At 48.1% G+C, this 27,997-nt stretch overlaps 1 protein-coding gene across 1 annotated transcript in view; it reads right to left on the bottom strand.

The window, feature by feature from the left end:
* LOC115083778 (zinc finger protein 664-like) overlaps positions 1–17,877 on the bottom strand; it is an 83,619-nt gene extending 65,742 nt beyond the window's left edge. Inside the window, exon 1 of the mRNA XM_029587797.1 lies at positions 17,680–17,877. Coding sequence (XP_029443657.1) covers positions 17,680–17,778 — 99 coding nt within the window. The 5' untranslated portion in view covers positions 17,779–17,877. The remainder of the gene's footprint in view (positions 1–17,679) is intronic.
* Between the last annotated feature and the right edge of the window lie 10,120 nt (positions 17,878–27,997).

Below are 27,997 nucleotides of genomic sequence, written 5' to 3'. Positions count from 1 at the left end.
TCTTCCACTCGTCCCCTGGTTGAATACGGACAAGGTTATATGCACCCCTCAAGTCCAACTTTGTGAAAATCCTAGCTCCCTGTAATCTATCCAGAAGTTTGGGAATCAGTGGGAGTGGATAATGATCCCGCTTGGTGATGGCATTGAGACCCCTACAGTCAATGCATGGTCTTGGCGACCCGTCCTTTTTACCTACAAAAAAGAAGCCCGCCCCTGCTGGAGATTTAGAAGGTCAGATAAATCCTTTTGCCAGGCTCTCCGAGATGTATTTGGACACTGTCCGAGTCTCCGGTAGAGATAAGGGGTATAACTCTCCCCCCGAGGAGGTGTTGTGCCTGGTAAGATCTCAATGGCACAATCGAACGGCCGATGCTGAGGCAGGATCTCCGCCTTCGTCTTGTAAAATACATCGGAGAAGTCGGCATATGGTGCAGGTAGATTGATGGCGGTGTGTAAGAGAGGGAGAACGGACACTCTCGGAACCTTCAGGCAGTTAGCGAAGCAGAAGGGGCTCCATTTCACGATCTGTAATGTGTTCCATTGGATAATCAGAGAGTGCTTCTGTAACCATGGTAGACCTAGCACCACGGGGTGGACGGCCTTCTCCAGAACAAGGAAGGTAATCTCCGAGTGGATCGCCCCGGTGCGTAAGGTCAAGGGTATCGTGGAAGCAGAGATTTTCCCTGGAAGAAGTGTTCCCCGGATGGAAGTAATCCGCAGCGGCACCTCCCGAGGCAGAGTAGGGATCTGTAACTGGCGTACCACATCCTCCAGGATGAGGTTGCCCCCTGCTCCTGAATCCAGGAAGGGGAGGGTCTCCAACAATCCCCCTGGGTATTCTAGTGTGATAGGTACAGTAAATGGAGGAGCAATACCAACACAGCCTAGGAGTAGTTCCTCATGACCTCCTATGTTCTGGCGTTTTCCGAACGCTCTTTACAGCGAGCGAGGAAATGCCTTTTTTGACCGCAGTAGAGGCACAGGCCTAGAGTACGACGACGCTGTCTCTCCTCTGCGGTGAGCGGGGTACGCCCTAACTGCATGGGCTCCTCAGAGGCAGAATCAGGACGTGTTGCTCCTGAAGAGGAGACCGAAGATAGTGATCTGGAGAACACAGGAGCTAAAGACGGGGTACGTCGAGTGGGTCTTAGTTCTCTTGCCCTCTGTTGGAGGCGACGATCAATACGACCAGCCACATCTATGAAGCCGTTGAAATCCTCTGGAAGATCGCGGGGGCCAACTCGTCCTTGATACGCCCAGACATGTCCTCCAGAAATACAGCCCGGAGGCTGTCATCACGCCACCCAACTTCAAGAGCAAGCGTGCGGAAATCCATGGCATAATCTGCTAGAGAGCGGGAACCCTGGCGTAATTGCAGTAGTTCTGAGGTGGCGGTGGTTAGGCGAGCCGGCTCATCAAAGGCTAGTTTGAAATTGGAAATGAACTGTGACAAATTACTGAGCAAGGGATCATTCCACTCCCAGAGTGGAGACGCCCAAATTAGGTCCTTCCCATCAAGCAACGACAGGATATAACGCCACCTTTATGGCATCAGTAGGAAACTGTTGAGGAAGCAGCGTGAACCGTATAAAACATTGGTTCAGAAAACCTCGGCAAGTCTTAAACTCTCCGGCGTAACATGATGGCGCCTGTTACGACTATCCAATCCGGGACGTGGATCCTTGGGCCGGCCAGGAAGGACGACAGGGAGGCAGAACACACACTGGGCTGACGAGCTTCACCTGGAAACCCGTGATTCCTCCAGAGGAGCTGTAGTAACCCGGGTCGCTAGGGCTTAGGTGTCTTCACCCTGGAAGTCCGAGGTCCCCCCAGGAGGAGCCCGTAGGGACCCGGACCGCTGGGACTTAGGCGAAGTACTGATGAACCCAGGAAGAGTGTGAACCGGAGTCAGGACTGGCTGCAAACAGGCAAAGTGAAGTCACGGAGCTGAGTCAGGACTGGAGGCTGGCAGCGGAGACGGAGTCACGGACCGGAGTCGAGGCGGGTGGCAGTCAAGCAGGGTCTGAGTCACAGGCAGAAATCAGGGCAAGCAGCAAACTGGCAAAGTCAAAGTCACGAGCTGGAATCAAGGCAGGCGGCAAACAGGAACCAACGATTAAGCAAGCAGAATACAAGGCAGGCAGGCAGGAATCAGGAACCGACAGGAGGCAACTAGCACTTCAGAAAGTGACCTCGTTGCTAGGCAAAGATAGAATCCCCGGGCTCGGTTTAAATCCCCCTTACTGGCGTCTGACGTCATCAGGAGGCGGATTCTGACATCCGGGGCTGCACCAATAAAACGGCGGTCCGCGCGCGCGCGTGGCACTCCAAGGGGGCGGAGTCTTCGGCGGCGTCTCCCTCGTGGAGACGCCACTGCCATGCGGCTTGGGAGGCCCAGGAACCGGCGGTTTTCAGCCGCTGCCACGCGGCTCGAGAGGCTCGGGGACCGGCGAATCGCGGCGCCTCAGAAGGAGGTAAGGGCCCGGTCACTGCCCCAGTGACCGGAATCGCAACAGTACCCCCCCTTTTACGCCCCCTCCTAAGAGAACCAGGTTTTCCAGGATTGTCCAGGTGATATTGGGTCAGCAGAGACTTGTCAAGAATATTCCGTGCCGGTTCCCACGAATCTTCCTCCGGACCACAACCCTCCCAGGCAAGTAAGTACTCCCAGCGCCGACTATGGAAGCGCACATCCTTCACCTCATGTACCTGGTACACCGGATCTGCAGGTGTTGAAGCGGGTACCTCATCTTGAGTGATGCGATGGAAACGGGAGTACACTACAGGTTTTAAGAGGGACACATGAAACACATTGTGGATGCGTAGGGTTGAAGGCAGCCGAAGCCGATATGAAACCAGGCCTATCCGTTCTGCCACAGGAAATGGTCCACAAAACTTGGGAGCTAGCTTGCGGGACCGTCCTGGAAAATGAAGGTTCTTGGTGCTTAACCAAACCTTGGACCCAGGCAACAATTCAGGGCCTGGACGTCGATGACGATTGGTAGTGTCCTGTGCTTTTCGAGCAGCAGTAGCGAGTCGTTGTTGAAGTAGTTTCCAGAGTTGATGAAGTTGCGCGGCCATAGTTTGAGCCGCTGGTGAAGGAACTTCAACCGGAACTGGAACAGGAGACCGAAGATGTCGTACAAAGACAGTTTGGAACGGAGATTGCCCTGTAACTGAATGGATGTGATTATTGTAGGCAAACTCGGCCCATGGGAGTAAGGAAACCCAATTATCCCTACGTTCTGAAATGAAGCTCCGAAGGAAAGTCTTGAGAGAGCGATTCATCCGTTCAGTCTGTCCATTGCTCTGTGGGTGAAACGCGGTGGACAAATTCAACTGTACTCCGAATTTCTTGCACAGAGCGTGCCAGAAGCGGGCCGTAAACTGTGGTCCTCGATCGGAGACAATGCTCTGCGGAAGACCATGGGCTCGAAAGATGTGCTGAGTAAATAAGGCTGCTAGTTCTGGTGCAGATGGCAGTTTAGGCAGCGAAACTAAATGCACCATCTTAGAGAACCGATCCACGGTGACCCATATTACCATGTTGCCATCAGATGGGGGCAAATCCACTACAAAATCTGTGGCAATATGGGTCCAAGGTTCTGTGGGTATGGGCAGAGGATGAAGAAGACCCCAAGGCCGTCCAGTTAGCGGTTTCTGTCTGGCACAAGTCGGACATGCCGCCACATATTCTCGCACATCCTGCCGAACTCGTGGCCACCAATAGTATCGGTTCAAAAGAGTTAATGTTCTCTCCTGACCGGCGTGACCTCCAGTAAGGGAGTCGTGGGCCCATTCTAACACCCTTCTACGATCCCGTCGAGAAACGACCACCCTTCCTTGCGTGGATACACTGGTGCCAGCAAGGAGAACTCGGGCCGGATCGATAATGTACTGTGGGGGGTCATCTTTTTCTTCGAAAATGGTGTTACGTGATAAGGCATCAGCCCGGACATTCTTAGCGGCAGGCCGGTACTTCAGAATAAAATCAAATCGGCTGAAGAAAAGAGACCACCTAGCTTGCCGAGGATTAAGGCGCTGGGCCTGTGCTAGGAACTCGAGATTCTTATGGTCAGTGTATACGGTGACCTGATGCTGGGCTCCCTCCAGCCATTGTCTCCACTCCTCGAAAGCTAATTTAATGGCCAGTAGTTCCTTATCGCCAATTCCGTAGTTGCTTTCTGCAGGAGTGAACTTTTTGGAGAAGTATGAGCATGGTAATAGCTTCCCCGTGCTGGAGTATTGAGACAGAACCGCCCCTACAGCCACACTAGAAGCGTCCACCTCAACTATAAATGGACGCAAAGGATCAGGATGGCGTAAACATGTCCTCATCAGTAACGCCTCCTTTAGGTCTTGAAACGCTTGACATGCTTCGGGAGGCCAGAGTCGAGTATCTGCCCCTTTTCTAGTTAGGGCCATCAATGGTGCTACTAAATGTGAGTATCCAGGGATGAAATGTCTGTAGAAGTTCGCGAACCCTAAAAAGCGCTGCAAGGCTTTTAATCCGATAGGTTGTGGCCATTTCTGGATTGCTGACACTTTCTCGGGGTCCATGTTGAACCCGGTAGCGGAAATAACATATCCCAAGAATGGTACCGAATCCTGTTCGAATAAACATTTCTCTAGCTTCGCATATAGGTGTTGCTCTCGGAGAATCTGGAGTACTTGTCGTACCTGGCGTCGATGAGACTTCAAGTCCTGCGAGAAAATAAGGACATCGTCCAGATACACAATAACACAAGAATACAATAGTTCACGAAGAATCTCATTCATGAGATACTGGAATACCGCTGGGGCGTTACATAACCCAAATGGCATGACCAGGTACTCATAATGCCCGTCCCGGGTATTGAATGCAGTTTTCCATTCATCCCCGGGACGGATCCGGACCAGATTGTAAGCCCCCCGCAAATCCAGTTTAGTGAATACTCGAGCTCCCTGAAGTTTGTCAAGCAGTTCAGGAATTAATGGTAGCGGATAGCGGTTCTTCTTAGTAATGGTATTCAAACCCCTATAGTCAATGCATGGTCTGAGGGAACCATCCTTTTTAGCCACAAAAAAGAACCCCGCTCCTGCAGATGATTTAGATGGTCGGATGAACCCTTTAGCGAGATTCTCACGGATATACTCTGTCATGGCTTTAGTCTCAGGTTGAGAGAGAGGATAGACCCTACCTCGTGGAGGCGTGGTTCCAGGAAGTAAGTCTATAGCACAGTCAAAGGGGCGATGTTCGGGTAGAATCTCCGCTTTTTCTTTAGAAAAGACGTCCGCGAAGTCCGCGTAGGGAGCTGGGAGTGGAACTCCAGTATGAGCCAATGGAATAGGTGGAACCGGTGTGGCCCTGATGCAGGACTGGAGACAATGTGAACTCCACCGAGTAATCTGAATATCATCCCAGCAAATCGTTGGTGAATGTAACTGCAACCAAGGTAAACCGAGGACAATCGGGTGCACAGAGCGCTCCAGGACCAAAAATGAGATTGTCTCTTCATGTAATATCCCGGTTTGAAGTATCAGTGGTTTCGTGATAACAGAGATACTCCCGGGCAACGGAGTTCCTTGGATGGAAGTAACCCGTAATGGTGGAACACGAGGTTGCGTGGATAACTGAAGTTGCTGAACTAAGGTCTGGGTGATGAAGTTCCCTCCAGCTCCGGAGTCAATGAGAGCTTGAGTTTCGAAGGAACCTCCGGAAAACCTTAAAGTTACAGGAACTGTACATTGAGGAGCAGCATTGAAACAGCCCAGAAGACACTCCTCTGCTTCTTCTAGACTCGAGCGTTTTCCGGCCTTACTTTACATTGCGACAGGAAATGACCCTTTCCGCCACAATACAAACAAAGGCCCAGAGACCGGCGACGACGTCTCTCCTCCTCCGTCAAAGAAGTTTTACCCAATTGCATGGGTTCCTCGGGAGAGGCCTCAGCGGACGCCCCCGTGGATCGAGGCATGGACACGAGCGGCCTCGAGAAAGCGGGAGCCAAAGGCACCATACATCGGGGAGGACGTACCTCCTTGGCCCTCTGCTGCAGACGTTGGTCTATGCGTCCAGTGAGCTCGATGAGAGCGTTAAGGTATTCGGGGATGTCTCGGGCTGCCAAGACATCTTTGATTCGTCCCGCTAAACCCTCAAGGAAAATCCCGTGCAGGGCGTCATCACGCCAGCCTACTTCCAGCGCCAGCGTGCGAAATTCCAGCGCATATTCAGCCAAAGTGCGGGGTCCCTGGCGGAGCTGTAGTAATTCAGAGGTTGCAGAAGTCTGACGAGCGGGTTCATCAAACGCTGCTTTGAAATTAGCCACAAAGTGATCCAAATTGGAGAGAGTTGTGTATTTTTCTCCCACATAGAAGATGCCCAATTCAATGCCTTACCGTCTAGTAAGGAGAAGATGTATGCTACTTAACCGAATCGGTAGGGAACTGGTTCGGGAGTAAAGCGAATCTCACAAAACACTGGTTTAGGAACCCACGACATGCTTTAGAGTCTCCTGCGTACCGAGAGGGAGCGGGAAGCTGCGTGGGTGTCTGCAATGTGACGACCGGAGCAGCCACAGGTACCGGTGCTGGAGCCTGTGGTTCAGTATCCATGCGAGTTGCCATGCGTTCCACAGTGGCAACCAAGGAGTCCAATACTTGCTGCTGTTGCACCAGCCGTTGGGCGAGCCCCGGAATGGCCTGGAGACCAGTGAGGTCTGCCGGATCCATGGCCTAGCAAACTGTTACGACTATCCAATCCGGGACGTGGATCCTTGGGCCGGCCGGCCAGGAAGGACGACCGGGAGGCAGAACACACACTGGGCTGACGAGCTTCACCTGGAAACCCGTGATTCCTCCAGAGGAGCTGTAGTAACCCGGGTCGCTAGGGCTTAGGCGTCTTCACCCTGGAAGTCCGAGGTCCCCCCAGGAGGAGCCCGTAGGGACCCGGACCGCTGGGACTTAGGCGAAGTACTGATGAACCCAGGAAGAGTGTGAACCGGAATCAGGACTGGCTGCAAACAGGCAAAGTGAAGTCACGGAGCTGAGTCAGGACTGGAGGCTGGCAGCGGAGACGGAGTCACGGACCGGAGTCGAGGCGGGTGGCAGTCAAGCAGGGTCTGAGTCACAGGCAGAAATCAGGGCAGGCGGCAAACTGGCAAAGTCAAAGTCACGAGCTGGAATCAAGGCAGGCGGCAAACAGGAACCAACGATTAAGCAAGCAGAATACAAGGCAGGCAGGCAGGAATCAGGAACCGACAGGAGGCAACTAGCACTTCAGAAAGTGACCTCGTTGCTAGGCAAAGATAGAATCCCCGGGCTCGGTTTAAATCCCCCTTACTGGCGTCTGACGTCATCAGGAGGCGGATTCTGACATCCGGGGCTGCACCAATAAAACGGCGGTCCGCGCACGCGCGTGGCACTCCAAGGGGGCGGAGTCTTCGGCGGCGTCTCCCTCGTGGAGACGCCGCTGCCATGCGGCTTGGGAGGCCCAGGAACCGGTGGTTTTCAGCCGCTGCCACGCGGCTCGAGAGGCTCGGGGACCGGCGAATCGCGGCGCCTCAGAAGGAGGTAAGGGCCCGGTCACTGCCCCAGTGACCGGAATCGCAACAGCGCCGGTAGCTGAGTGAATGAACCAATGTTTATCGCTGGAGCCAGTGGCAGAGCATGCACTGGATCTGGCATGGCGTCCAGACGATTAGCAAGTCGCTCTACAGTCGCTGCGAGAACATCCATGCAATGCTGCTGTTGCTGCACATGCTGAGCAATTCCGGGGATTGCCTAGAGACGTGACAAATCCACCGAGTCCATGGCCTGGCAAACTGTTATAATGGTTTAGTGGACTCTTAGGCCGGCCTGACGGAGAAGATGGAAACAGTCTCCGGACTTGCGGAACAGGCCGGGAGGCAGATACTGAACGGATTGAAGAGAAGGATCTTCACCCTGGAAGCCCGCGCTCCCCTGGGAGGAGCCCGTAGGAGCCGGACTGCTGGGACTTAGGAGAGAGAAGAAGATGGCTTTACCCTGGAGACCCGAGGCTCCCCCGGGAGGAGCCCGTAGGAGTCCGGGCCGCTGGGACTTAAGCGAGAGGAGAATCCGATGAGAAGATCCAAGGTCAAGGCAGGCAAGTCTAGAACAGGACACAGGCTGGAACTGAAGGCGGACACGAACCAGGAATGGAACTGAAGCGAACAATCGTAACAGGAACCAGGATCAAGGCTGGAACTGAAGCTCGCAATCGGAACAGGAACCAGGATCAAGGCTGGAACTGAAGCAGGCAACTGGAAAAATTATAAACAAGAACCCTAGAGGCACACAGCGACCAGGACCTTTAAGCAACCTTGTTGCCAGGCAGTAAACTGAGGCAGACGCCGGCCTTAAGTATTTGCCGGTGTCTGACATCAGAAAGGGAGGCAGGGCGCTCAAAGCAGGAAAGGCCCTTTAAATCGCAGCCTTTCACGTGCGCGCCTAAGGGGGAGGGGCTAGCACAGTGAGCCGACGGCGTCTCCCTTGTGGAGACGCCGCTGGAAATGGGCCTTGACGGCCAGCGGAACCCCCCAGAGCCCGACCAGAAGGTAAGGTCCCGGTCGTGATTGCCGCAACCGGGACCGCAACAAATAAAAACGAGATAAAAGTTCCAAAGTTCGCACTCTACCAGGATGTCCTGCAGTAAGGGAATCATGAGCCCAAGAAAGAACTTGTCTTCGTAAACAGGTTGGCACCACAGTTTTCCCTTCAGATGACATGTTAGGATTGGCTGTAACAATATTAGCTGGATTAATGATATATTGAGATTGCATAATAGTATCCTCTATCTCATTGATTCGTGAAAGAGCATCCGCTCGGATATTTTTGGAAGCTGGTCTGTATCTTAAAGAAAAATTGAAACGATTAAAAAATAAGGACCATCAAGCTTGTCTTGGATTTAAACGTTGCGCTTTACTTAAATATTCCAAATTCTTATGATCAGGGTAAACCACCACTGGATGTTGTGCTCCTTCCAGCCACTGACGCCACTCCGCAAAAGCCATTTTAATTGCTAACAACTCTTTATCATCAATTCCATAATTTCTTTCTGCGGAAGAGAATTTTCGTGAGAAATATGAGCAAGGTAACAGTACTCCTTTATTTGAAATTTGACTAAGAACTGCTCCTACTGCTGTATCAGAAGCATCAACCTCCACAATAAATGGTTGAACTGGATTTGGATGATACAAACAACTATCAGTCAAAAAAGCTTGCTTTAAATCTTGAAAAGCTTTTATAGCTTCTGAAGGCCATTCCTTTGCATTTGCTCCTTTTTTTAGTTAACACTGTAAATGGAGCAACCTTTCGGGAATAATGAGGAATAAAAATCCGGTAAAAATTAGCAAATCCCAAGAAGAGTTGTAATACTTTAATTCCCACTGGTTGTGGCCAATCACGAATGGCTGAAACTTTTTCAGGATCCATATGAAATCCTGAAACAGAAACTATATAACCCAAAAATGGTAAAGACTCCTGTTCAAAAAGGCATTTTTCCAACTTAGCAAATAAATGATTATCACTAAGTCTCTGTAATAGCTGTCGAACCTGTTGACGATGAGTATCGATATCTTTAGAATATCAGGACATCATCCAAATATACTATAACTGAAGAATTTAGCATATCTCTGAATATTTCATTCATAAGATTTTGAAAAACGGCTGGAGCATTACATAAGCCAAAAGGCATAACTAAATATTCATAGTGTCCATTGCGTGTATTAAATGTGGTTTTCCACTCATCCCTGGCTTTATTCTTACTAAATTATAAGCACCTCTTAAATCAAGCTTAGTAAATATTTTTGCTCCTTGCAATCGGTTCAATAATTCAGGAATCAATGGTAAAGGATAACGATCTCTTCGTGTAATAGCATTTAGTCCACGATTATCTATACAAGGCCTAAGAGTTCCATCCTTCTTAGCAACAAAGAAAAACTCCGCTCCTGCAGGTGAAGTCGAGGAACGGATAAAGCCTTTGTCTAAGTTTTCTTGGATGTATTTCGACATTGCTTGAGCCTCTGGTAAAGATAATGGGGCGGATTTTCAGAGCCCTGCTCGCCTAAATCCGCCCAAAACCAGGCGGATTTAGGCGAGCAGGGCCCTGCGCGCCGGGAAGCCTATTTTACATAGGCCTCCCGGCGCGCGCAGAGCCCCGGGACTCGCGTACGTCCCGGGGTTCTCGGAGGGGGCGTGTCGGGGGCGGGGCCGGAGCGCACGGCGTTGCGGGGGCGTGTCGGCAGCGTTTTGGGGCGGGTACGGGGGCGTGGCTATGGCCCGGGGCGTGGCCGCGCCCTCCGTACCCGCCCCCAGGTCGCGGCCCGGCACGCAGGAGTCCCGCTCGCGCGCGGGGATTTACGCCTCCCTCTGGGAGGCGTAAATCCCCCAACAAAGGTAAGGGGGGGGTTTAGACAGGGGCCGGGCGGGTGGGTTAGGTAGGGGAAGGTGAGGGAGGGGAGGGCGTTAGAGGATTCCCTCCGAGGCCGCTCCGATTTCGGAGCGGCCTTGGAGGGAACGGGGGTAGGCAGCGCGGCTCGGCGCGCGCCGGCTATACAAAATCGATAGCCTTGCGCGCGCCGATCCAGGATTTTAGTGGATACGCGCGGCTCCGCGCGTATCTACTAAAATCCAGCGTACTTTTGCTTGAGTCTGATGCGCAAGCAAAAGTAGGCTGATCGCGCTTCTTTTAAAATCTACCCCAATGGGTACACTACCTCGTGGAGGGATAGCACCAGGAAGAAGATCTATTGTACAGTCAAATATTCTATGTTCTGGTAGTAGATCGGCTTTTTCTTTTGAAAAAACATCGGAATAAATGTATTGTAAAGGTAATGACCAAGAAGTTGAAGATAACGGAATGCTTGGAATGATGCGATCTGATATGCGAATAGTAGATTTAGGTGTTTTTTGTAAACAAGTACCGAAACAATTTTTACCCCAAGCAGTTATTTGTAATCCATCCCATGAAATATGTGGGGAGTGTTTTTGTAACCACGGTAATCCTAATACTATAGGATGAATAGATCTATTTAAAATATAAAAAGAAATCTCTTCCTCGTGTAATACTCCAACGCGTAAAATTAAAGGAACAGTTTTCCTCTCAATGATACCAGGAAGCTGAGTTCCATGGATAGATGAAATTTGAAAGGTGGTGTATTAAGTTGAGTAGGTAGTTGTAACCTTTTAATAATATCTGCCAGAATAAAATTTCCTCCAGGACCAGAATCAATAAAAGCTAATGTCGAAAAAGAAACCCCAGCATACTCCAAAGTCACAGGTATAGTAAATAGGGGAGCAGAGGTAGAACAGCCTAGGATCAGCTCCCCGGAGATTCCTAGACTTGGGAGTTTCCCGGTAATTTTTTACATTGAGCAAGCATATGACCTTTCCCTCCACACTATAAACATAATCCCAACAAACGGCAATGTCTTCTCTCCTCGGAAGTAAGTGGAGTATAACCAATTGTCAATAATTTCTGGACTCAAAGCTAGGGCAACAAGAACACTTCAAATCAACAAGAGGTTTTTAAATTTAGTTTATTTGGCTTCTTAAAAGGCAAGTGTTCCTGTGAGATGCGATATGCCCTCTATCTGTAGTAACTAGCATCTCAATGAATATATGACATGCCCTGACTTATATAATCAAAATACAGCATTACCGAAGTTTCCAGAATGAATGACGTGACTGCCCAAAGACTTCTTTACAAAGATACATTATGCTGTTGTCATGACAATCTATCATGTATAGGAAATGCTTGTAAGGCCACCCTTCATTCAATTGTAAAAATCATACTCTCCACCTATCTTCCCTGACACACCCTCCCACCATAAAAGTTCCTTTATCACCCTGGCTTTGATGCACTGTGTTCTTCTGTTCTTCTCTTGATATTCTTTGTTGTGTAAACAAATCGCAAGTCTGTGGCTTCAATAGGAGTTAGGCCTGAATTCCGTTTCTTGGCACCAGGATTTAATTAAAACTGTAACCTCAAAGGATCTTCTTTTCAACTGGTTTCTGTCCGTTGAGATAAGACAAAAGCTTGCATCCTGGTTTCATGCAAACTAAGTTTCCTTGTATTATGAAGTAAATGTTGCCATTGAATAGGTCTCTTCCTGTTGGTGCCAGTAATTCATGCTCAGAAAGACACTCAGAGTTCATTCACCTCTGACAGGCCACAGTACAGCAGAGGCGTCTGGGTATTTTTCCTTCCTAATATTGTGTATCTGATCAATCATATTCTTCACAATCTGCATCGGTTCCTCTACCCGAATATTTGAAACTTTAGGAAGTAGGAATAGAGGATGAGAGAAAGATGGTGCTAATGTCACAGGTCTCCAAAATGCTCTAGTCTCTTGAGCTCTCTGTTGTATTCGATCGATACGTCCAGTCAGATCTATTAACTCCTCCAGATTCTCTGGAAGATCTCAAGCTGCCAATTCATCCTTGACTCTAGATGATAGCCCTTCTAAATAAATACTTCGTAGGCTATCCTCTCGCCAACCAAGTCGTGAAGCCAGAGTACGAAATTCAACTACATAATCCACTAATGAATGTGAACCCTGTCGTAAATTTAAAATTTCTGTAGCTGCAATGGATTGTCGAGCGGGTTCATCAAATACTTGTTTAAAAACTTTAATAAATTGTTGTAAATCTCCAAGAATTTGGTCACCACATTCCCATATTGGTGAGGCCCAAGCCAATGCCTTACCATCAAGCAAAGACATTATTTTTATTTATTTATTTCAGGTTTTTATATACCGGCATTCGAGAGCGCAGTCCCATCATGCTGGTTCACATAAAACAGGGGTGCATTGTGAACATAAACTAAAACAATGGTGCGGAAAAGGCAGTTACATATAACAGGGTGATTAGAACTTGGCAGAGAAAGAAGAGAAAGGACAGGTTAATAATTAATTTAAACATGTAAACAATAGTGGAGGTGGTTAATCATGGTGTAGGTGGTGATAAGGATTGGTGTGGAAGAGATAGGTCAGTTTGAGTCCGGGAATGCTTGTATGAATATCCATGTTTTTAGTCTTTTTTTAAAAGTTGAGATGCATGTTTCCAGTCTGAGGTTTGAGGGGATGGAGTTCCATAACGGTGGAATGGCTGTAGAGAATGCCCGATCTCTTAGCGTGATGTGTCTGGTAGATTTGGGCGGTGGTACCTGTAACGATCCTTTGTAGGCATCTCTTGTTGGTCTTGATGAATTATGTATTTGGAGAGGGATCTGTAGGTCAATGGGAGCCAGTAGGTGGATATTTTTGTATGTGGTAAGAATGGCTTTGTATATTATTCTAAAGTGTATAGGTAACCAATGGAGGCTCTTTAGGATGGGGGTTATGTGATCCCTTCTCCTGGTATTTGTCAGTATTCGTGCAGCTGTATTTTGTACCATCTGAAGCGGTTTGGTGTAAGAGGCGGGAAGTTCAAGTAGGATGGTGTTACAATAGTCTAATTTAGAGAAAATGATTGCTTGCAGGATGGTTCTGAAATCTTGTGCATGGAAAAGAGGTCTAATTCTTTTCAGCACCTGTAGTTGGTAGAAACAGTCTTTAGTTGTTTTGTTGATAGTAGCTTTGAAATTCAGGCGATTGTCAATTAGGACTCCTAGGTCTCTCACTTGAGTAATTGTTGGTGTGTTTTGCTGTGTCGAGGTGATGGTGCTGTTCTCAGGGGTGATAAGCAGGAGTTCAGTTTTGCCGGAGTTTAGTACCAGGTTCAGTCTGGTGAGGAGGAGTTGAATTTTTTGAAGGCATGTATTCCAGTAAGTCAGCGTTTTTGCGAGGGAATCCTTAATGGGGATCAGGACCTGTATATCATCAGCGTACAGGAAATGTTTGAGGTTGAGGTCGGTGAGAAGTTGGCATAATGGTATGAGGTAAATATTAAATAAAGTAGGAGACAGGGAAGAGCCCTGTGGGACTCCTACTGATGAAGGGTGTTGTGAGGATTCTTTGTTCTGAAGCTTGACTTTATATCCTCTATTGCTGAGAAATGATATGAACCAGGAGAGTGCTGTGCCTGAGACACCTAAAGAGGCTAGCTGGTTAATGAGTAGGGAATGGTTAACGGTGTCAAAGGCTGACGAAAGGTCCAGTAGGATCAATAAGAACGCTTGTCCTTTGTCAAGGCCCAGGATGAGATGATCTGTTAAGGAGATGAGGAGGGACTCCGTGCTAAGTGTTTTGCGGAATCCGTATTGAGATGGAAATAGGAGGTTGTTTTCTTCAATGTAGTTTGAGAGTCGGGTGTTCACCAATTTCTCCATGATCTTGGCTATGAAGGGGAGGTTGGCGATCGGTCGGTAGTTGTTTGGGTCATTAGGATCTAGGTTAGGTTTCTTGAGTAGTGGTTTGAGCGATGCCAGTTTAATATAAGTTGTCTTGATTTGATCATTTGGAAATTGGTGGGGTTGCAATGTGAATCTCATAAAACAGTGATTCAAAAAACCTCGACACTGTTTCACGTCTCCATCATATTGAGGAGGAGCAGGTAATTGTATTGAAGTCACAGGTCCATGAACCAAACCCGCATCCGAAGTAGAAGCAGTCTCAGAAGAAGAAAGATTCTGACGATTAGTTAGCTGCTCCACTGTAGCATCCAAAAGATCCAAGCAATGCTGTTGTTGTTGTATTCGCTGAGCCATACCAGGAATGGCTTGTAAACCAGATATCTCCGCCGGATCCATGGCCTTGACAATCTGATATACTGGTATTTAGTGGATCCTTGGTTCAGCTGATCAATATGAATTGATCAGATGATAGGCGGTTTAAAACAGGAAACAGTTCAATTATAGATGAATTTAATTTCACTTGCACATGAAGGTTAAACAGAACAGTCAGATGAAGTACAAATGATTAAAAACAATTCAAGAATCTGACTGCAGCCTTTAGTTGTCAAAGAAAAATACTTGCTTCAGAACAAAAGTATATTCATAAACATATTATACTAATTAGTAACATATTTAACAAGCAAAACTCTTAAGAATTCAGAGAATAACATTAACTTGAATTTAAAATAATTAATTAAAATAACAAAAGCATCAGACAAGAGCACAAAGAATACCAGCCTTACTCCTTTGAAGTCTGTTGACAAGGCAAGCGGAATGCCACAACGAAGCTGTTTATATTCCTCAGCTGTTAAAGCTAACAGCTGAGGGATATTCTCTGTCCCGCGCTGAATCTTCCCACCGATCAGCACAGGAAACAGTCAAGTGTCACAAAACCCCCTCGGCATGCGACTACACGCACAATGACGTCACTGACGCTCGCGCATGTAAAAATAAACACAGGAATGAGAAAAGTCCCAGCAAAGGACTAATGCGCGCACATGCGCCTCGTGACGTCACCGATGCGCTTGCACACTGCGCACGTGCAAGGCCAGTGACGCCAGTCACGGTCAAGCCGACTCCGAGACCGACGCGCCGCAAGCCCTGAGGCAGCCAGACTAAACCCCCGAGAGAAGGAAAGAGGTAAAGAACCGCTAACATATACTGAATTAAATTACAACATAACAAACCCCCCATAGCTAAACAGAACAAGTCAGGCTGCTATAGATCCCTACATACTAGCAGAATACCTCACCTTGGTCAAACATGCAGAACACAGAAAGACCCTCACCAAAAACAGAATAAAGAGAACAGAGATTATAAATAGAAACATGCAGACATAAACTGAAGTGGAAACTGCAAAAATGCAGACTTTATATGCAATGCAACAGAAGAAAACCAGAAATAACACCATTCCTCAGAAAACATCAAACATAAAATCAGAAAACATAAACATCATAATAGTAAAACCATACAAATACAATGAATAAATATTTCAAAACAGCTGAATATAACATTAAAATATAAAAATGTTTATACATTTCCCAAACACCAATAACCCACCCCAAACCTTGGAGGGTGCAAGATACAAGTACTTTTTATATAAATAAATATTTCAAAACAGCAGACTCATGAAATAGCATTCAATAATTAGAACTAAGAATTAAAACATCTCTTGCTGTCGCTACCTGGGAACTTTTGATTTCCAACCACCTTGTGATTGTCATGGATTATTGGGGGGAGGAAAGGTGAAGGGGCTGCATAAAAACTTTCACCTCTCTCACATATACACAGTCATTCATTCCCAGATGGACGCACATGCATGCTCACTTACATGATCTCATTCACACACACACATATTCTCTCACTGACACATACATTCTCATTCACATATACATGATCTCTCATGTTTGCTGTGAAATACACGTGATGTTTCAGATACTGACACACACATGCTGAATATGCTTTCACTGACACAGCATGCTCTCACATTTGCTTGCACTGACATACACAGGCTCACATATGCTTACATATGCACTCACATATGGTCTCACTGACACACATGCTCACATATGCATTCACATACACTCATGCACATGCATACATACGCTCTCACTGACACATCCTCTCATGTTTTCAGACACACACATGCTCAGAAACACACATGCTCTCACTCACATATACTGACACACATAAATGCTCTCAGTGAAACACAACATGCTCACATTTCTTCTCACTGTGATACAAAAATGGGAAGGACTGTCTCAGTCAGGTATGCATTGTTTTTGCAGGCATTGGGGCTTTCTCCAGTCCCAGAAGCAGCCACTGTGGCCATTTCATTGTTTCTTCCCTCTCCCCTTTCTACTCAGTACTTGGCAAATCTATAGCGCACTAGAGAGGCGGGCTGCAGACAAAAAACTCATGAGGAACAGTTGGAGCATATTGGGTGTTGTGTTCACATTGCTGTGCCCATAAGTGAGGGGGAATGCAAGAATGAGGAGTGAAGACATCGGCGGTGCTGTGCTCCACCGCCAATGAGAGAAATTACCAGCACCGCCGATGTCTTCTCTCCTCATTCTTGCATCCCCCCTCACTTATGGCCATAATGACTGCATCCAGTCCCAGGTAGGGACTGGATGCAGTCTGTTGTGGCTCCTGCTGGTGCCGCTGCTGAAGGGGGGGGAGAAGAAAGGTAAATATGGGCGAAGCCACATGGGTCAGGACTGTGTTGGAGGTCAGAGGAGGCAGCAACAGGCAATGCGTGGAGCTCAATTTGCAAACTTACAAAAAGCAATTAGTTGAGTCACAGCCTCCAGTTAGTGAAGCAAAAAAATGGAGGTGCAAGATACCGTGGCTGCAGGAGTCACATCTGCTGGCACACTGCATCGGAGAAAAGCCAGAATGGGTAGGTAAAGGAGGCTCAAGAACCGGGGGTCACATTCATCTATATGAGGCACGAGAACAGATCGTGTAGGCAGGCAGCAGCTATCTAGGAGGAGGCCTGACTTGAGGGAGAAAGGGAACAGCTCTCGGGATAGCCAGGATAACGGAGAGCTCCTTGCAAGTTGCAGCCCAGGGCACCGAGTGAGAAATAAACACTGCATAGCAGCAGTGACTGGTGCTCTACAAATCCGGACATGCCTACCGCTGATTGGGCTCTGGGCTTGCTTGACCAGATTTCACAGGGTCCGGTTACACTTGTAACCGGGCGCTGTATAAGTGGCTGCAAAACCGGACTGACCAGTCCAAAACCTGGCAGTTGGTCACCCTACGCTGTACAAAATGTCTAAATAAATAAATGCTCTTGGTGTTTATACAGAGAGGGCAGGAAGTTGGGGGCAATCTCCTACCTGTACCGAAGTCCCGGCAGGCATTTTCCTCTCTGCTTTCAGGATTAGAAATGAACTGGGAGCTCTTTCTCGGGCTGGGGAAGAGCTAAGTGCTTGCATTTTGCTGTTATAGGTGGGAGTGAAAAGTTGAGAATCAGAGCTGGGGGGGGGGGGGGGGGTGTGAGATTCTTTGAATCTGATTCTCAGCTGCTGCAACTGAGCAGAGCAACTCCGTCTGCTGCCCAGCGCAGACTAATGACATCACACAGGAGAAGGCAAAGACTGATTACATCACAGCGGAGGAAGGGCAGCTTCACACTTAGGGGATTGGAGATACGGAAGAGTCGGGGGATTTCTGTGCGAGGGCCTGCTGATAGATAGGGCCATTCAGTGTGCTGGGTAGAGGGCGGGGGGAGCACTGGTTGAGGGAACACAGGAGCAGCAGCAGCAGGACAGCAGAGGTGTCTGTGCCAGAGAGAGCACGAATAGCTTAGTGTGTGCCTGTGTATGACCTCTCTCCCCTCCCCCAAGTCGATATATCCAAGTCTTTGAAGACTTTTCATTGTGAATCCAGTGATTTTTCTTACATAGGATTGGGCAGCACTGCTGATGAAAAACACAGAGGGATTTTTAAATCACAGTTTCTCAGTTTACAAGATGATCTTCCTGAAGAGAATAGAGGTTTTTTTCTTTATTATTAAGAACATAAGAATGGGCAGAATAGGAGCATTTCAGCTCATACCTCCCGATCCCCAGTCAGTTCATTCTCTTCCTCACAGCCTACAATCCCTAATGTACTCTCTCCCCAACACACAGGTTACTATCTGCAAAGCAGGAGGAGCTGGAGAGTACAAGGAGGTAGGTGGCAGAACTCAGTTTCAATACTGGCCATACAGGTGTGGAGCAACTTTCCTCATTATTGTTAAATTATTTTAATTTCTACTGAACTGAATTCAGTTCCCCCTCCTCTCCATCAACCTTGGATGGTTGCTCTCACCTTCTTATGATGACAGGAGGTAACATAATAAAAGGCAAAGATGCTCAGGGTCACTATAAATGCAAAGGATTGTTGCGGACAGAACGGTGGACCGGCCGGCCTGGCGGAGTGCGCTGATGAGAAGAGCAAATTCCTTGGAGATGGCACAGGCCGGGATGCGGAACCAAGACGGAGATGAGAGTAGAGTCTTCATCCTGGAAGCCCAAGGTCCCTCCGAGAGAAGCCCGTGAGACCCAGACCGCTGGGACTTAGGTGAAGGAACGAGGCGAGACGAGAAGATCAGCCAGAGGTAGAGGCAGGCGGCTGACACGGAGAATCAGAAGCAGAGCCGAAGTCAGAAACCAAAGAACTAACCGAAGAGAATCCGGAAGCAGAGCAGAATCAGCAGGTTCAGGATCAGTAGGACCAGAATCAGCAGAATCAGGATCAGCAACTAGGCACTCAGAGACTGAGAAACCTTGTTGCTAGGCAATTTCCTCAGAGCAGACGCCGGCCTTAAGTAGTCGCCGGAGTCTGATGTCATCAAAGGGGTGGGCTGGAACTCCCCGTGGCTGGGCCCTTAACAGCTCCCCCCTCGCGCGTGTGCCCCTGGAAGGGGCGGAGTTTAGCTCAGGGCCCGGCGGCGTCTCCCTCGCGGAGACGCCACTGTGAAGAGGCCCGACAGGCCCGGGAAATGCCATGCTCCGTCGCAGCCTGCAGTGGGAGGCAGCAGGTAAGGACCCGGTCACTAGTCTAGCAACCGGGACTGCAACAGTACCCCGTCCCTTATGCCCCCCTCTTCAAGGGACCCGGCTTACTAGGATGATCCAAGTGAAACTGTTGCAGAAGAGATTTGTCTAGGATATTGCGAGCCGGCTTCCAAGGGTTCTCCTCACCACAACATTCCCAAGTTAACGAGTATTCCCAGCAACGGTTGAAGAAACGTACATCAAGGATCTCTCTAACCTGGTATATCGGATCATCAGCAGCAGGGGTCTCTGCAGAATCAGGAGGTCTCCGATGAAATCGAGAAAGGACCACTGGTTTTAGAAGAGAAACGTGAAATACATTGTGGATGCGTAGCGCAGTAGGCAGGTGTAAACGATAAGAAACCATTCCAACTCTCTCAGCAACTTGGAATGGTCCACAGAATTTAGGAGCTAGTCTTTTAGAAGGCAACTTGAGGTGAATGTTCTTGGTGCTGAGCCAGACTCTATCTCCCGGAAGGAACACTGGCGCTGACCGACGATGCCGGTCGGCATGCCTTTTAGTGGCTGTTGCAGAAGCGGTGAGTTTACTTTGGATGGAATTCCAAAGTCTATGCAACTGCTGGGCAGACAACTGGGCTGCCGGTGACGGCACAGACACGGAAAGAGGTGGTTTTAGTTGCTTCCCATATACTGCTTGAAAGGGCGACCTTCCAGTAGCCGTATGAATTTGATTATTGTAGGAAAACTCGCCCCAGGGTAGTAACTCTACCCAGTTGTTCTGTTTGTCGTTAGCAAAAGCTCGAAGTCTGTAGGGAGCGATTCATACGCTCTGTCTGACCGTTACTCTGGGGATGAAATGCGGTGGAGAAACTGAGTTGTACCTCAAACTTCTTGCACAGAGCTTTCCAATAGCGGGCCGTATACTGCGGACCCCGGTCAGAAACAAATGTCCTGCGGAAGTCCGTGAATGCGAAAGATATGCTGTGCAAATAGCAGTGCTAACTCTGGAGCAGACGGCAGCTTAATCAATGGCACAAAATGAGTCATTTTGGAAAAACAGTCCTCTGTGACCCAAATGACTGTTTTTCCATTGGATGAAGGCAAATCTACTACAAAATCTGTAGCTATATGTGTCCACAGTTCAGTTGGAACAGGCAGTGGTTGTAATAGCCCCCAAGGGTGACCAATTTGAGGTTTTTGTCTAGAGCACAGGTGGGACAGGAACTCACATAAGTACGTGCATCTTGTCTTAAGTTTGGCCACCAGTAATAGCGGTTCAATAAATCCAAAGTCCTGTCTCGACCAGCGTGGCCACCAGTCAGGGAATCGTGGGCCCAACTCAAAACCCTTGTTCGGAGAAGCTTGGGAACTACTGTCTTCCCCAGAGAACTCACGGTCACAGCGGCCAAGTTGATCTTAGTGGGATCCAGGATGTATTGAGGACGTTCCTCCTCCTCCTCTAACTCAGAAGTACGAGATAAGGCATCCGCACGGATATTTTTGGATGCTGGCCGGTAGCGAAGGGTAAAATCAAAACGGTTAAAAAAAAAGAAACCATCTGGCTTGTCTGGGGTTCAGCCTCTGTGCTTGACATAAGCATTCTAAGTTTTTATGATCAGTATAGACTGTGACAGGATGGATTGCACCTTCTAGCCATTGCCTCCATTCCTCGAAGGCCAACTTAATTGCTAAAAGCTCCTTGTACCCTATACTGTAGTTGCACTTGGCCAGTGAAAACGTTTTGGAGAAGTAGGAGCATGGAAGCAACTTGCCTGTATCTGAGTGCTGACTGAGTATCGCTCCTACTGTGATGTTGGACGAGTCTACTTCCACAATAAAAGGAGGTTGCGGGTCCGGATGATACAAACAAGTGTCCATCAGGAAAGCTTGTTTTAAATCCTCAAAAGCTCGACAAGCTGTTTCGGGCCATTCCTTGGCATCCACTCCTTTACGAGTCAGTGCAGTGAGGGGTGCAACTCTCAATGAGTAATTAGGAATAAAATGTCTGTAGAAGTTTATGAATCCGAGGAAACACTGCAAGGCTTTCACCCCCACGGGACGGGGCCAGTTTGTGATTGCTGATATTTTTTCTGGATCCATTTGAAAGCCGGTAGATGACACAATGCGACTCACATTCGAACATACATTTCTCAAGTTTGGCATACAAGTGATTGTCTTTCAAGACTTGCAACACCTGTCTAACATGTTGGTGGTGGCACTCCAGATCTTGGGAATAAATTAAGACGACATCCAAATACACTATGATGTACAAGTGCAGCATCTCTCTCAACACCTCATTCATGAGATTTTGGAAGACTGCCGGAGCATTACACAAGCCAAACGACATTACTAGGTATTCATAATGCCCATCTCTTGTATTAAAGGCAGTCTTCCATTCGTCTCCCGGATGGATGCGAACTAAATTGTAAGCTCCCCATAGATCTAGCTTGGTAAAGATCTTTGCCCCCTGTAGTCTGTCCAAGAGTTCTGGAATTAAAGGAAGGGGATACCGATCTCGCTTAGTAATGGTGTTCAAGCCACTGTAATCAATACAGGGTCTGAGTGTACCATCTTTTTTCCCCACGAAGAAAAACCCCGCTCCAGCTGGTGATCGAGAGGGACGAATAAATCTCTTGGCGAGGTTTTCAGTGATGTACTCGGACATTGCATGTGACTCCGGCAGAGACAAAGGATACACTCTACCACGCAGCAGCATGGTGCCGGGCAATGTCTATGGCGCAGTCAAAGGGGCGATGACGTGGCAAAATCTCTGCTTTCTTCTTTGAAAAAACCTCTGCAAAGTCCGTGTAAGTTATAGGAGGCAATACTGAAGTACTTAGCATGTGCACGACAGAAAAACAAAACAAAAGGGGCTCCACTGAGCTATTTGTAAGGAGTCCCAATGAATCATAGGAGAGTGCTGTTAATTGTTAAATAATTTGTTTTATCTTAATATCCAGGAGCAGAATTAACACAGCCTAGGAGTAGCTCCCCTGTACTGCCTAGGCTTTGGTGTTTTCTGAGCTCTCCTTGCATTGAGCTAGAAAATGGCCCTTGTTGCCACAGTATAGACACAATCCCAATGCGCGACGTCTTCGCCTCTCCTCGGCAGTCAATGGCGTGCGGCCTAACTGCATAGGTTCTTCAGATGATGGCTCTGATTGTACTGTCCCGTGACTTGAAGGTGTCCTTACGGGTCTAGAGAAGACTGGTACTAAAAATATGGGCTGGCGAAAAGAACGGCCCTTTGCTGGAGGCGTCAATCTATCCGACCGGCTAATTTGATTACGTCGTTGAGATTATCAGGAATGTCTCTGGCGGCCAACTCATCCTTGATGCGACCAGACAAGCCTTCCAAAAAGATTCCCTTCAAGCTGTCATCATGCCAGCCTACCTCCATTGCGAGAGTACGAAACTCGATAGCATAGTCTGCCAGGGACCGAGATCCCTGTCTTAGCTGTAACAGCTCTGATGTAGCTGTAGGCAGGCGCGCAGGTTCATTGAAAGCTTGTTTGCAGTTGAGAACAAACTGCTGCAAATTGTTCAACAAAGGATACTGACACTCCCACATCGGAGAAGCCCAATTCAACGTCTTCCCATCCAGCAACGACAAGATGTAGGCAAACTTCACTGAATCTGACGGGAACTGTCCCGAAAGTAGTGAGAACCTTATGTAACACTGGTTCAGGAATCCTCGACAAGCCTTGGCATTGCCCACGTAGCGGGAGGGGGCTGGGAGCTGAGTGGGTGCAGTTATGCTTACTGTAGGAACCGGAGGAGGTACCGGCGGTGGCTCTGGCACAGTGGCATCCAGCCGATTCACCAATCACTCGACGGTGGCAGCCAGGATGTCGAGACAGTGTTGCTGCTGTTGTAGTTGTTTGGCCATCCCGGGAATGGCCTGCAGTCCGGAGATGTCCGCCGAGTCCATGGCCTAACAAACTGTTGTGGACAGAACGGTGGACCCTTGGGCCGGCCTGGTGGAGTGCGCTGATGAGAAGAGCGAATTCCTTGGAGATGGCACAGGCTGGGAGGCGGAACCAAGACGGAGATGAGAGTAGAGTCTTCACCCTGGAAGACTGAGGTCCCCCTGAGAGAAGCTCGTAAGGACCCGGACCACTGGGACTTAGGTGAAGGCAGCGAGACTGAAGAGTCGATGAAATCTTCACCCTGGAAACCCGAGATCCCTCCGAGAGAAGCCCATGAGGACCCAGACCGCTGGGACTTAGGTGAAGGAACAAGACGAGAAGATCAGCCAGAGGTAGAGGCAGGCGGCTGACACAGAGAATCAGAAGCAGAGCCGAAGTCAGAAACCAAAGAACTAACCGAGGAGAATCCGGAAGCGGAGAAGGATCAGGATCAGCAGAAACAGGATCAGAGGAATCAGGATCAGCAGGATCAGCAACTAGGCACTCAGAGACTGAGAAACCTTGTTGCTAGGCAATTTCCTCAGAGCAGACGCTGGCCTTAAGTAGTCGCTGGCGTCTGATGTCATCAAAGGGGCGGGCCGGAATTCCCCATGGCTGGGCCATTAACACCCCCCCCTCGCGCACACGCCCTGGGAAGGGGCGGAGTTTAGCTCGGGGCTCGGCAGCATCTCCCTCGCGGAGATGCCACCATGAAGAGGCCCGGCAGGCCCGGGAAACGCCATGCCCCCTCGCAGCCTGCAACGGGAGGCAGCAGGTAAGGACCCGGTCGCTAGACTAGCGACCGGGACCGCAGCAAGGATGGCAGCAGACAGTGAGCATTTCTGCTGCCTGGGGCTCTAGATATTAAGAGACCAAAGGACCTGAAGCTTCTGCAACTGAACTACAAGTGAAAGGATAAAGAAGAGGACCTATTGCAGCTCAGAACTAGCTCTACCTGGAACTCCCACCGCTCCCTCCAATGATCCCTCTGCTCTCCCTTCTCTCTTCCACCTTATGCCTCTTCCTTTCTATATCTCACTTCCTCCCTCTCCCATCAGTCTCCCTGCCTTATCTCCTGGGTTCCCTCTTCCCCTTTTCTTACTTATTCTTCTCTGCTCCTTCCTGATTGCCCATCCGCCTTTGCCATTCTCTACTTTTCCTCCCCCTTCTTCTTTTCCTTTCCCCCACCTCTCCTTTTAGCAAAACATCAGTTTTAATGGTTAATAATATTTGGCTAGCACGTAGAACAATTTATTTTTTCTGATGATCTTGAGTTGGACAGCAGGAGGCAGTATAACTGTGCCACCTGAAGACACCAGCAGCTGGAGCTGACCAGGGGTGAATCCCAGCATCAGTACAAGCTGAGGACGGTCACTGCTGCTGAGGATCCCAGAGAGACAGAGCTGTGGGCTGACAGGGGATGAATCCCAGAATCAGTATAAGCTGAGAACAGTCACTGCTATGACAGTCTGAGCTCTGCAACCCAATGCTAAAGAACCGCAGCTAGAAGTACAATCTGAGCTGATTTTATCAGCACTCTCACAGCCGACTGAGACAGGTGTAGCATTCAGCTCTGCAAAAAAGTACAGTTAAACTAGTTGGTGTTACTGTGAAATTCCTTTTCTTTTTCCCCTGCCAGTTGTAATGCAGTTTTTTTTTAAATCCTTTATGTTCACTGTTCTGCCTGTTATTTATTCCTGGATAGGATAAGTGATATTTTTATGGAGCAATTGGTTCAGGAACCGACAAGAGAGGGAGCAATTTTAGATCTAATTCTCAGTGGAAGGGAGTGGGCAGTGGAGTGCCTCAGGGATCTGTATTGGGACCCATACTTTTCAATATATATATAAATGATCTGGAAAGAAATACGACGAGTGAGGTAATCAAATTTGCAGATAATACAAAATTGTTCAGAGTAGTTAAATCACAAGCAGATTGTGATAAATTGCAGGAAGACCTTGTGAGACTCGAAAATTGGGCATCGAAATGGCAGATGAAATTTAATGTGGATAAGTGCAAGGTGATGCATATAGGGAAAAATAACCCATGCTATAGTTACACAATATTAGGTTCCATATTAGGTGCCCAAGACAGAGATCTAGGGATCATAGTGGATAACACATTGAAATCGTCGGTTCAGTGTGCTGCGGCAATCAAAAAAGCAAACAGAATGTTGGGAATTATTAGAAAGGGAATGGTGAATAAACAGAAAATGTCATAATGCCTCTGTATCGCTCCATGGTGTACAATTCTGGTCACAGCATCTCAAAAAAGATATAGTTGCAATGGAGAAGGTACAGAGAAGGGCGACCAAAATGATAAGGGGAATGAAACAGCTCCCATATGAGGAAAGACTAAAGAGGTTAGGACTTTTCAGCTTGGAGAAGAGACGGCTGAGGGGGGATATGATAGAGGTGTCTAAAATCATGAGAGATCTAGAATGGGTAGATGTGAATCGGTTATTTACTCTTTCAGATAATAGAAAGACTAGGGGGCACTCCATGAAGTTAGCATGGGGCACATTTAAAACTAATCAGAGAAAGTTCTTTTTAACTCAACGCACAATTAAACTCTGGAATTTGTTGCCAGAGGATGTGGTTAGTGCAGTTAGTATAGTTGTGTTTAAAAAAGGATTGGATAAGTTCTTGGAGGAGAAGTCCATTACCTGCTATTAATTAAGTTGACTTAGAAAATAGCCACTGGTATTACTAGCAATAGTAACATGGAATAGACTTAGTTTTTGGGTTCTTATGGTCTGGATTAGCCTCTGTTGGAAACAGGATGCTGGGCTTGATGGACCCTTGGTCTGACCCAGTATGGCATTTTCTTATGTTCTTACACAGGTAGAAAACAATACCGGTGGAAGGTTCCTCCCCAGGGGTTTACGGAGTCCCCAGAATTTGCACAGGTTCTAGAACAGGTTTTAGAGAAATTTTCCTTATCCAAAGGAACCCAGATACTGCAACATGTGGATGATTTGCTAGTAAGAAACAGGAGAGTCTGGCTTCTCCCAGATGGACGCCAAATGTTGAATAAACAGGTGGCGAGAGAAATAATGGCAATACTCCATTAGGGGAGCCACTGGGGAACACAGGCCCTTTGCGATACTGTCCTCAGAAAATACGGTTGCATGGGGATTTACACGGTAGCCAACCAAATATGTGAAAGGCGTGCAGTGTGTCAGAGAATAAATAAAAAGATTTTGAGGAAAACAATCCCAGGGGGACGGGATCTGGGGCTAAGACCTTTTCAAAGTATGCAGGTGGATTTCATTGAATTGCCCCCATCTAAAAGGTTGAAATTTGTGTTAGTAATAGTAGATCACCTTACGGGGTGGGATGAAACCCTTCCTATGGTTTCAGCCACAGCACAGGAGGTAATAAAAGTTCTTCCAGAACAAATAATCCTAATCTATGGATTGATTGAGAATATTGACTCAGACCAAGGAAGCCATTTCACTTCCAGGATCCTGCCAGGGGACATGGAGGGGGTTGGGGCTTGATTGGCATTTCCATACTCCTTGGCACCCACCATCTTCAGGGAGGGTGGAATGAATGAATCAGACCTTAAAACAACAGATTTCCAAAATTATGTTAGAAACTAAGATGCCCTGGACTAAGTGCTTGCCCCTGGCATTGTAAAGGGTGAGGACCCACCCCAGGAAGGATACAGGAGAGAAGATGAGATGAGATGAGGTTTAGATTGCCCTATTTTTTGGGGGGGGGGGGGGGGTGGGGAGAGACTGGAGAAATACCAGTGTTCGAAACAAAGGACCTATTTTTAAAGAATTATATACTGGCACTATCTTCTTCTTTATCCTTAAGGAAGAAGGGATTGTTGGTGCAGACCCCTCCAGTGGAGTTTGTGGTGCATCAGTTTCGTCCAGGAGACTGGGTGCTGATAAAAAAGTGTGGAAGGAGTCTAAGTTACAGCCAAAGTGGGAAAGACGATTCCAAATCCTTCTGACCACAGAAACGGCAGTGCGAACAGCTGAGAAAGGGTGGACCCACCATTCCTGAGTCAAGGGACCAGTGGACCTGCCTGCTGAGACTCCTGTGTGGAAAGTGACCAGCACTGATGACCCATTGAAATTAAAGATTACCAGAAAGAGTTAAAAACTGTGACTGAACATTAGCCAAGGGCCTGAGTCGTGGGGTTGGGATCTGGGTCCGGACAATAATCTTGCCTGGGATCCTGGGACAAGGTTTGATGTTTTAGGTGCATCGTTTATTGATTCCTGGACTACTGGACCTGGGACATATGTGGTGTGTGGGGGGGAGCATACCAGAACAGGAAAGATTGCGAGGGCCAAACCTCTTTTCTCCCCAGAGTGAAGGCTCTGGCTGGGTGTCCTCAATGATCTTAAAAGTTCTCTTTTCTCACAATCAGTTGGACTTCTAGGTTTTTATATTTCTTTATGGATCACAGAACGGTGGAATCCAAGCTGGAACAGCAGCTTCACACATTCTTAGATGGGAAAGAAGAGGGGCAGACAAACCATTTCTCCCAGTTCTTCCAAAAACAAAGTATTGTCTGCAAGTATTGATGCAAGTATTGATGCAAAGTATTGTCTGCAAGTATTGATGCAAACACCAGAGCTCGTCTCTGCAGCAGGTCACCATCCCCGATGGGCAGGCCTTGCCTATCCCCGGGCGTCCCGAACACAGGGCTCCCCGTGCCCTGACTCCAAGAAAGTCCCAGGTGCCTCACCAGGCTCCTAAAAAGATTAGAGTCTTTAAAGCCCA

The sequence above is a fragment of the Rhinatrema bivittatum genome, chromosome 2 (genome assembly GCF_901001135.1).
Source record: "Rhinatrema bivittatum chromosome 2, aRhiBiv1.1, whole genome shotgun sequence".
Lineage (NCBI taxonomy): Eukaryota > Metazoa > Chordata > Amphibia > Gymnophiona > Rhinatrematidae > Rhinatrema > Rhinatrema bivittatum.
The sequence above is the reverse complement of the archived record's forward strand: the minus strand, read 5'-3'. Positions and strand labels throughout refer to the sequence as shown.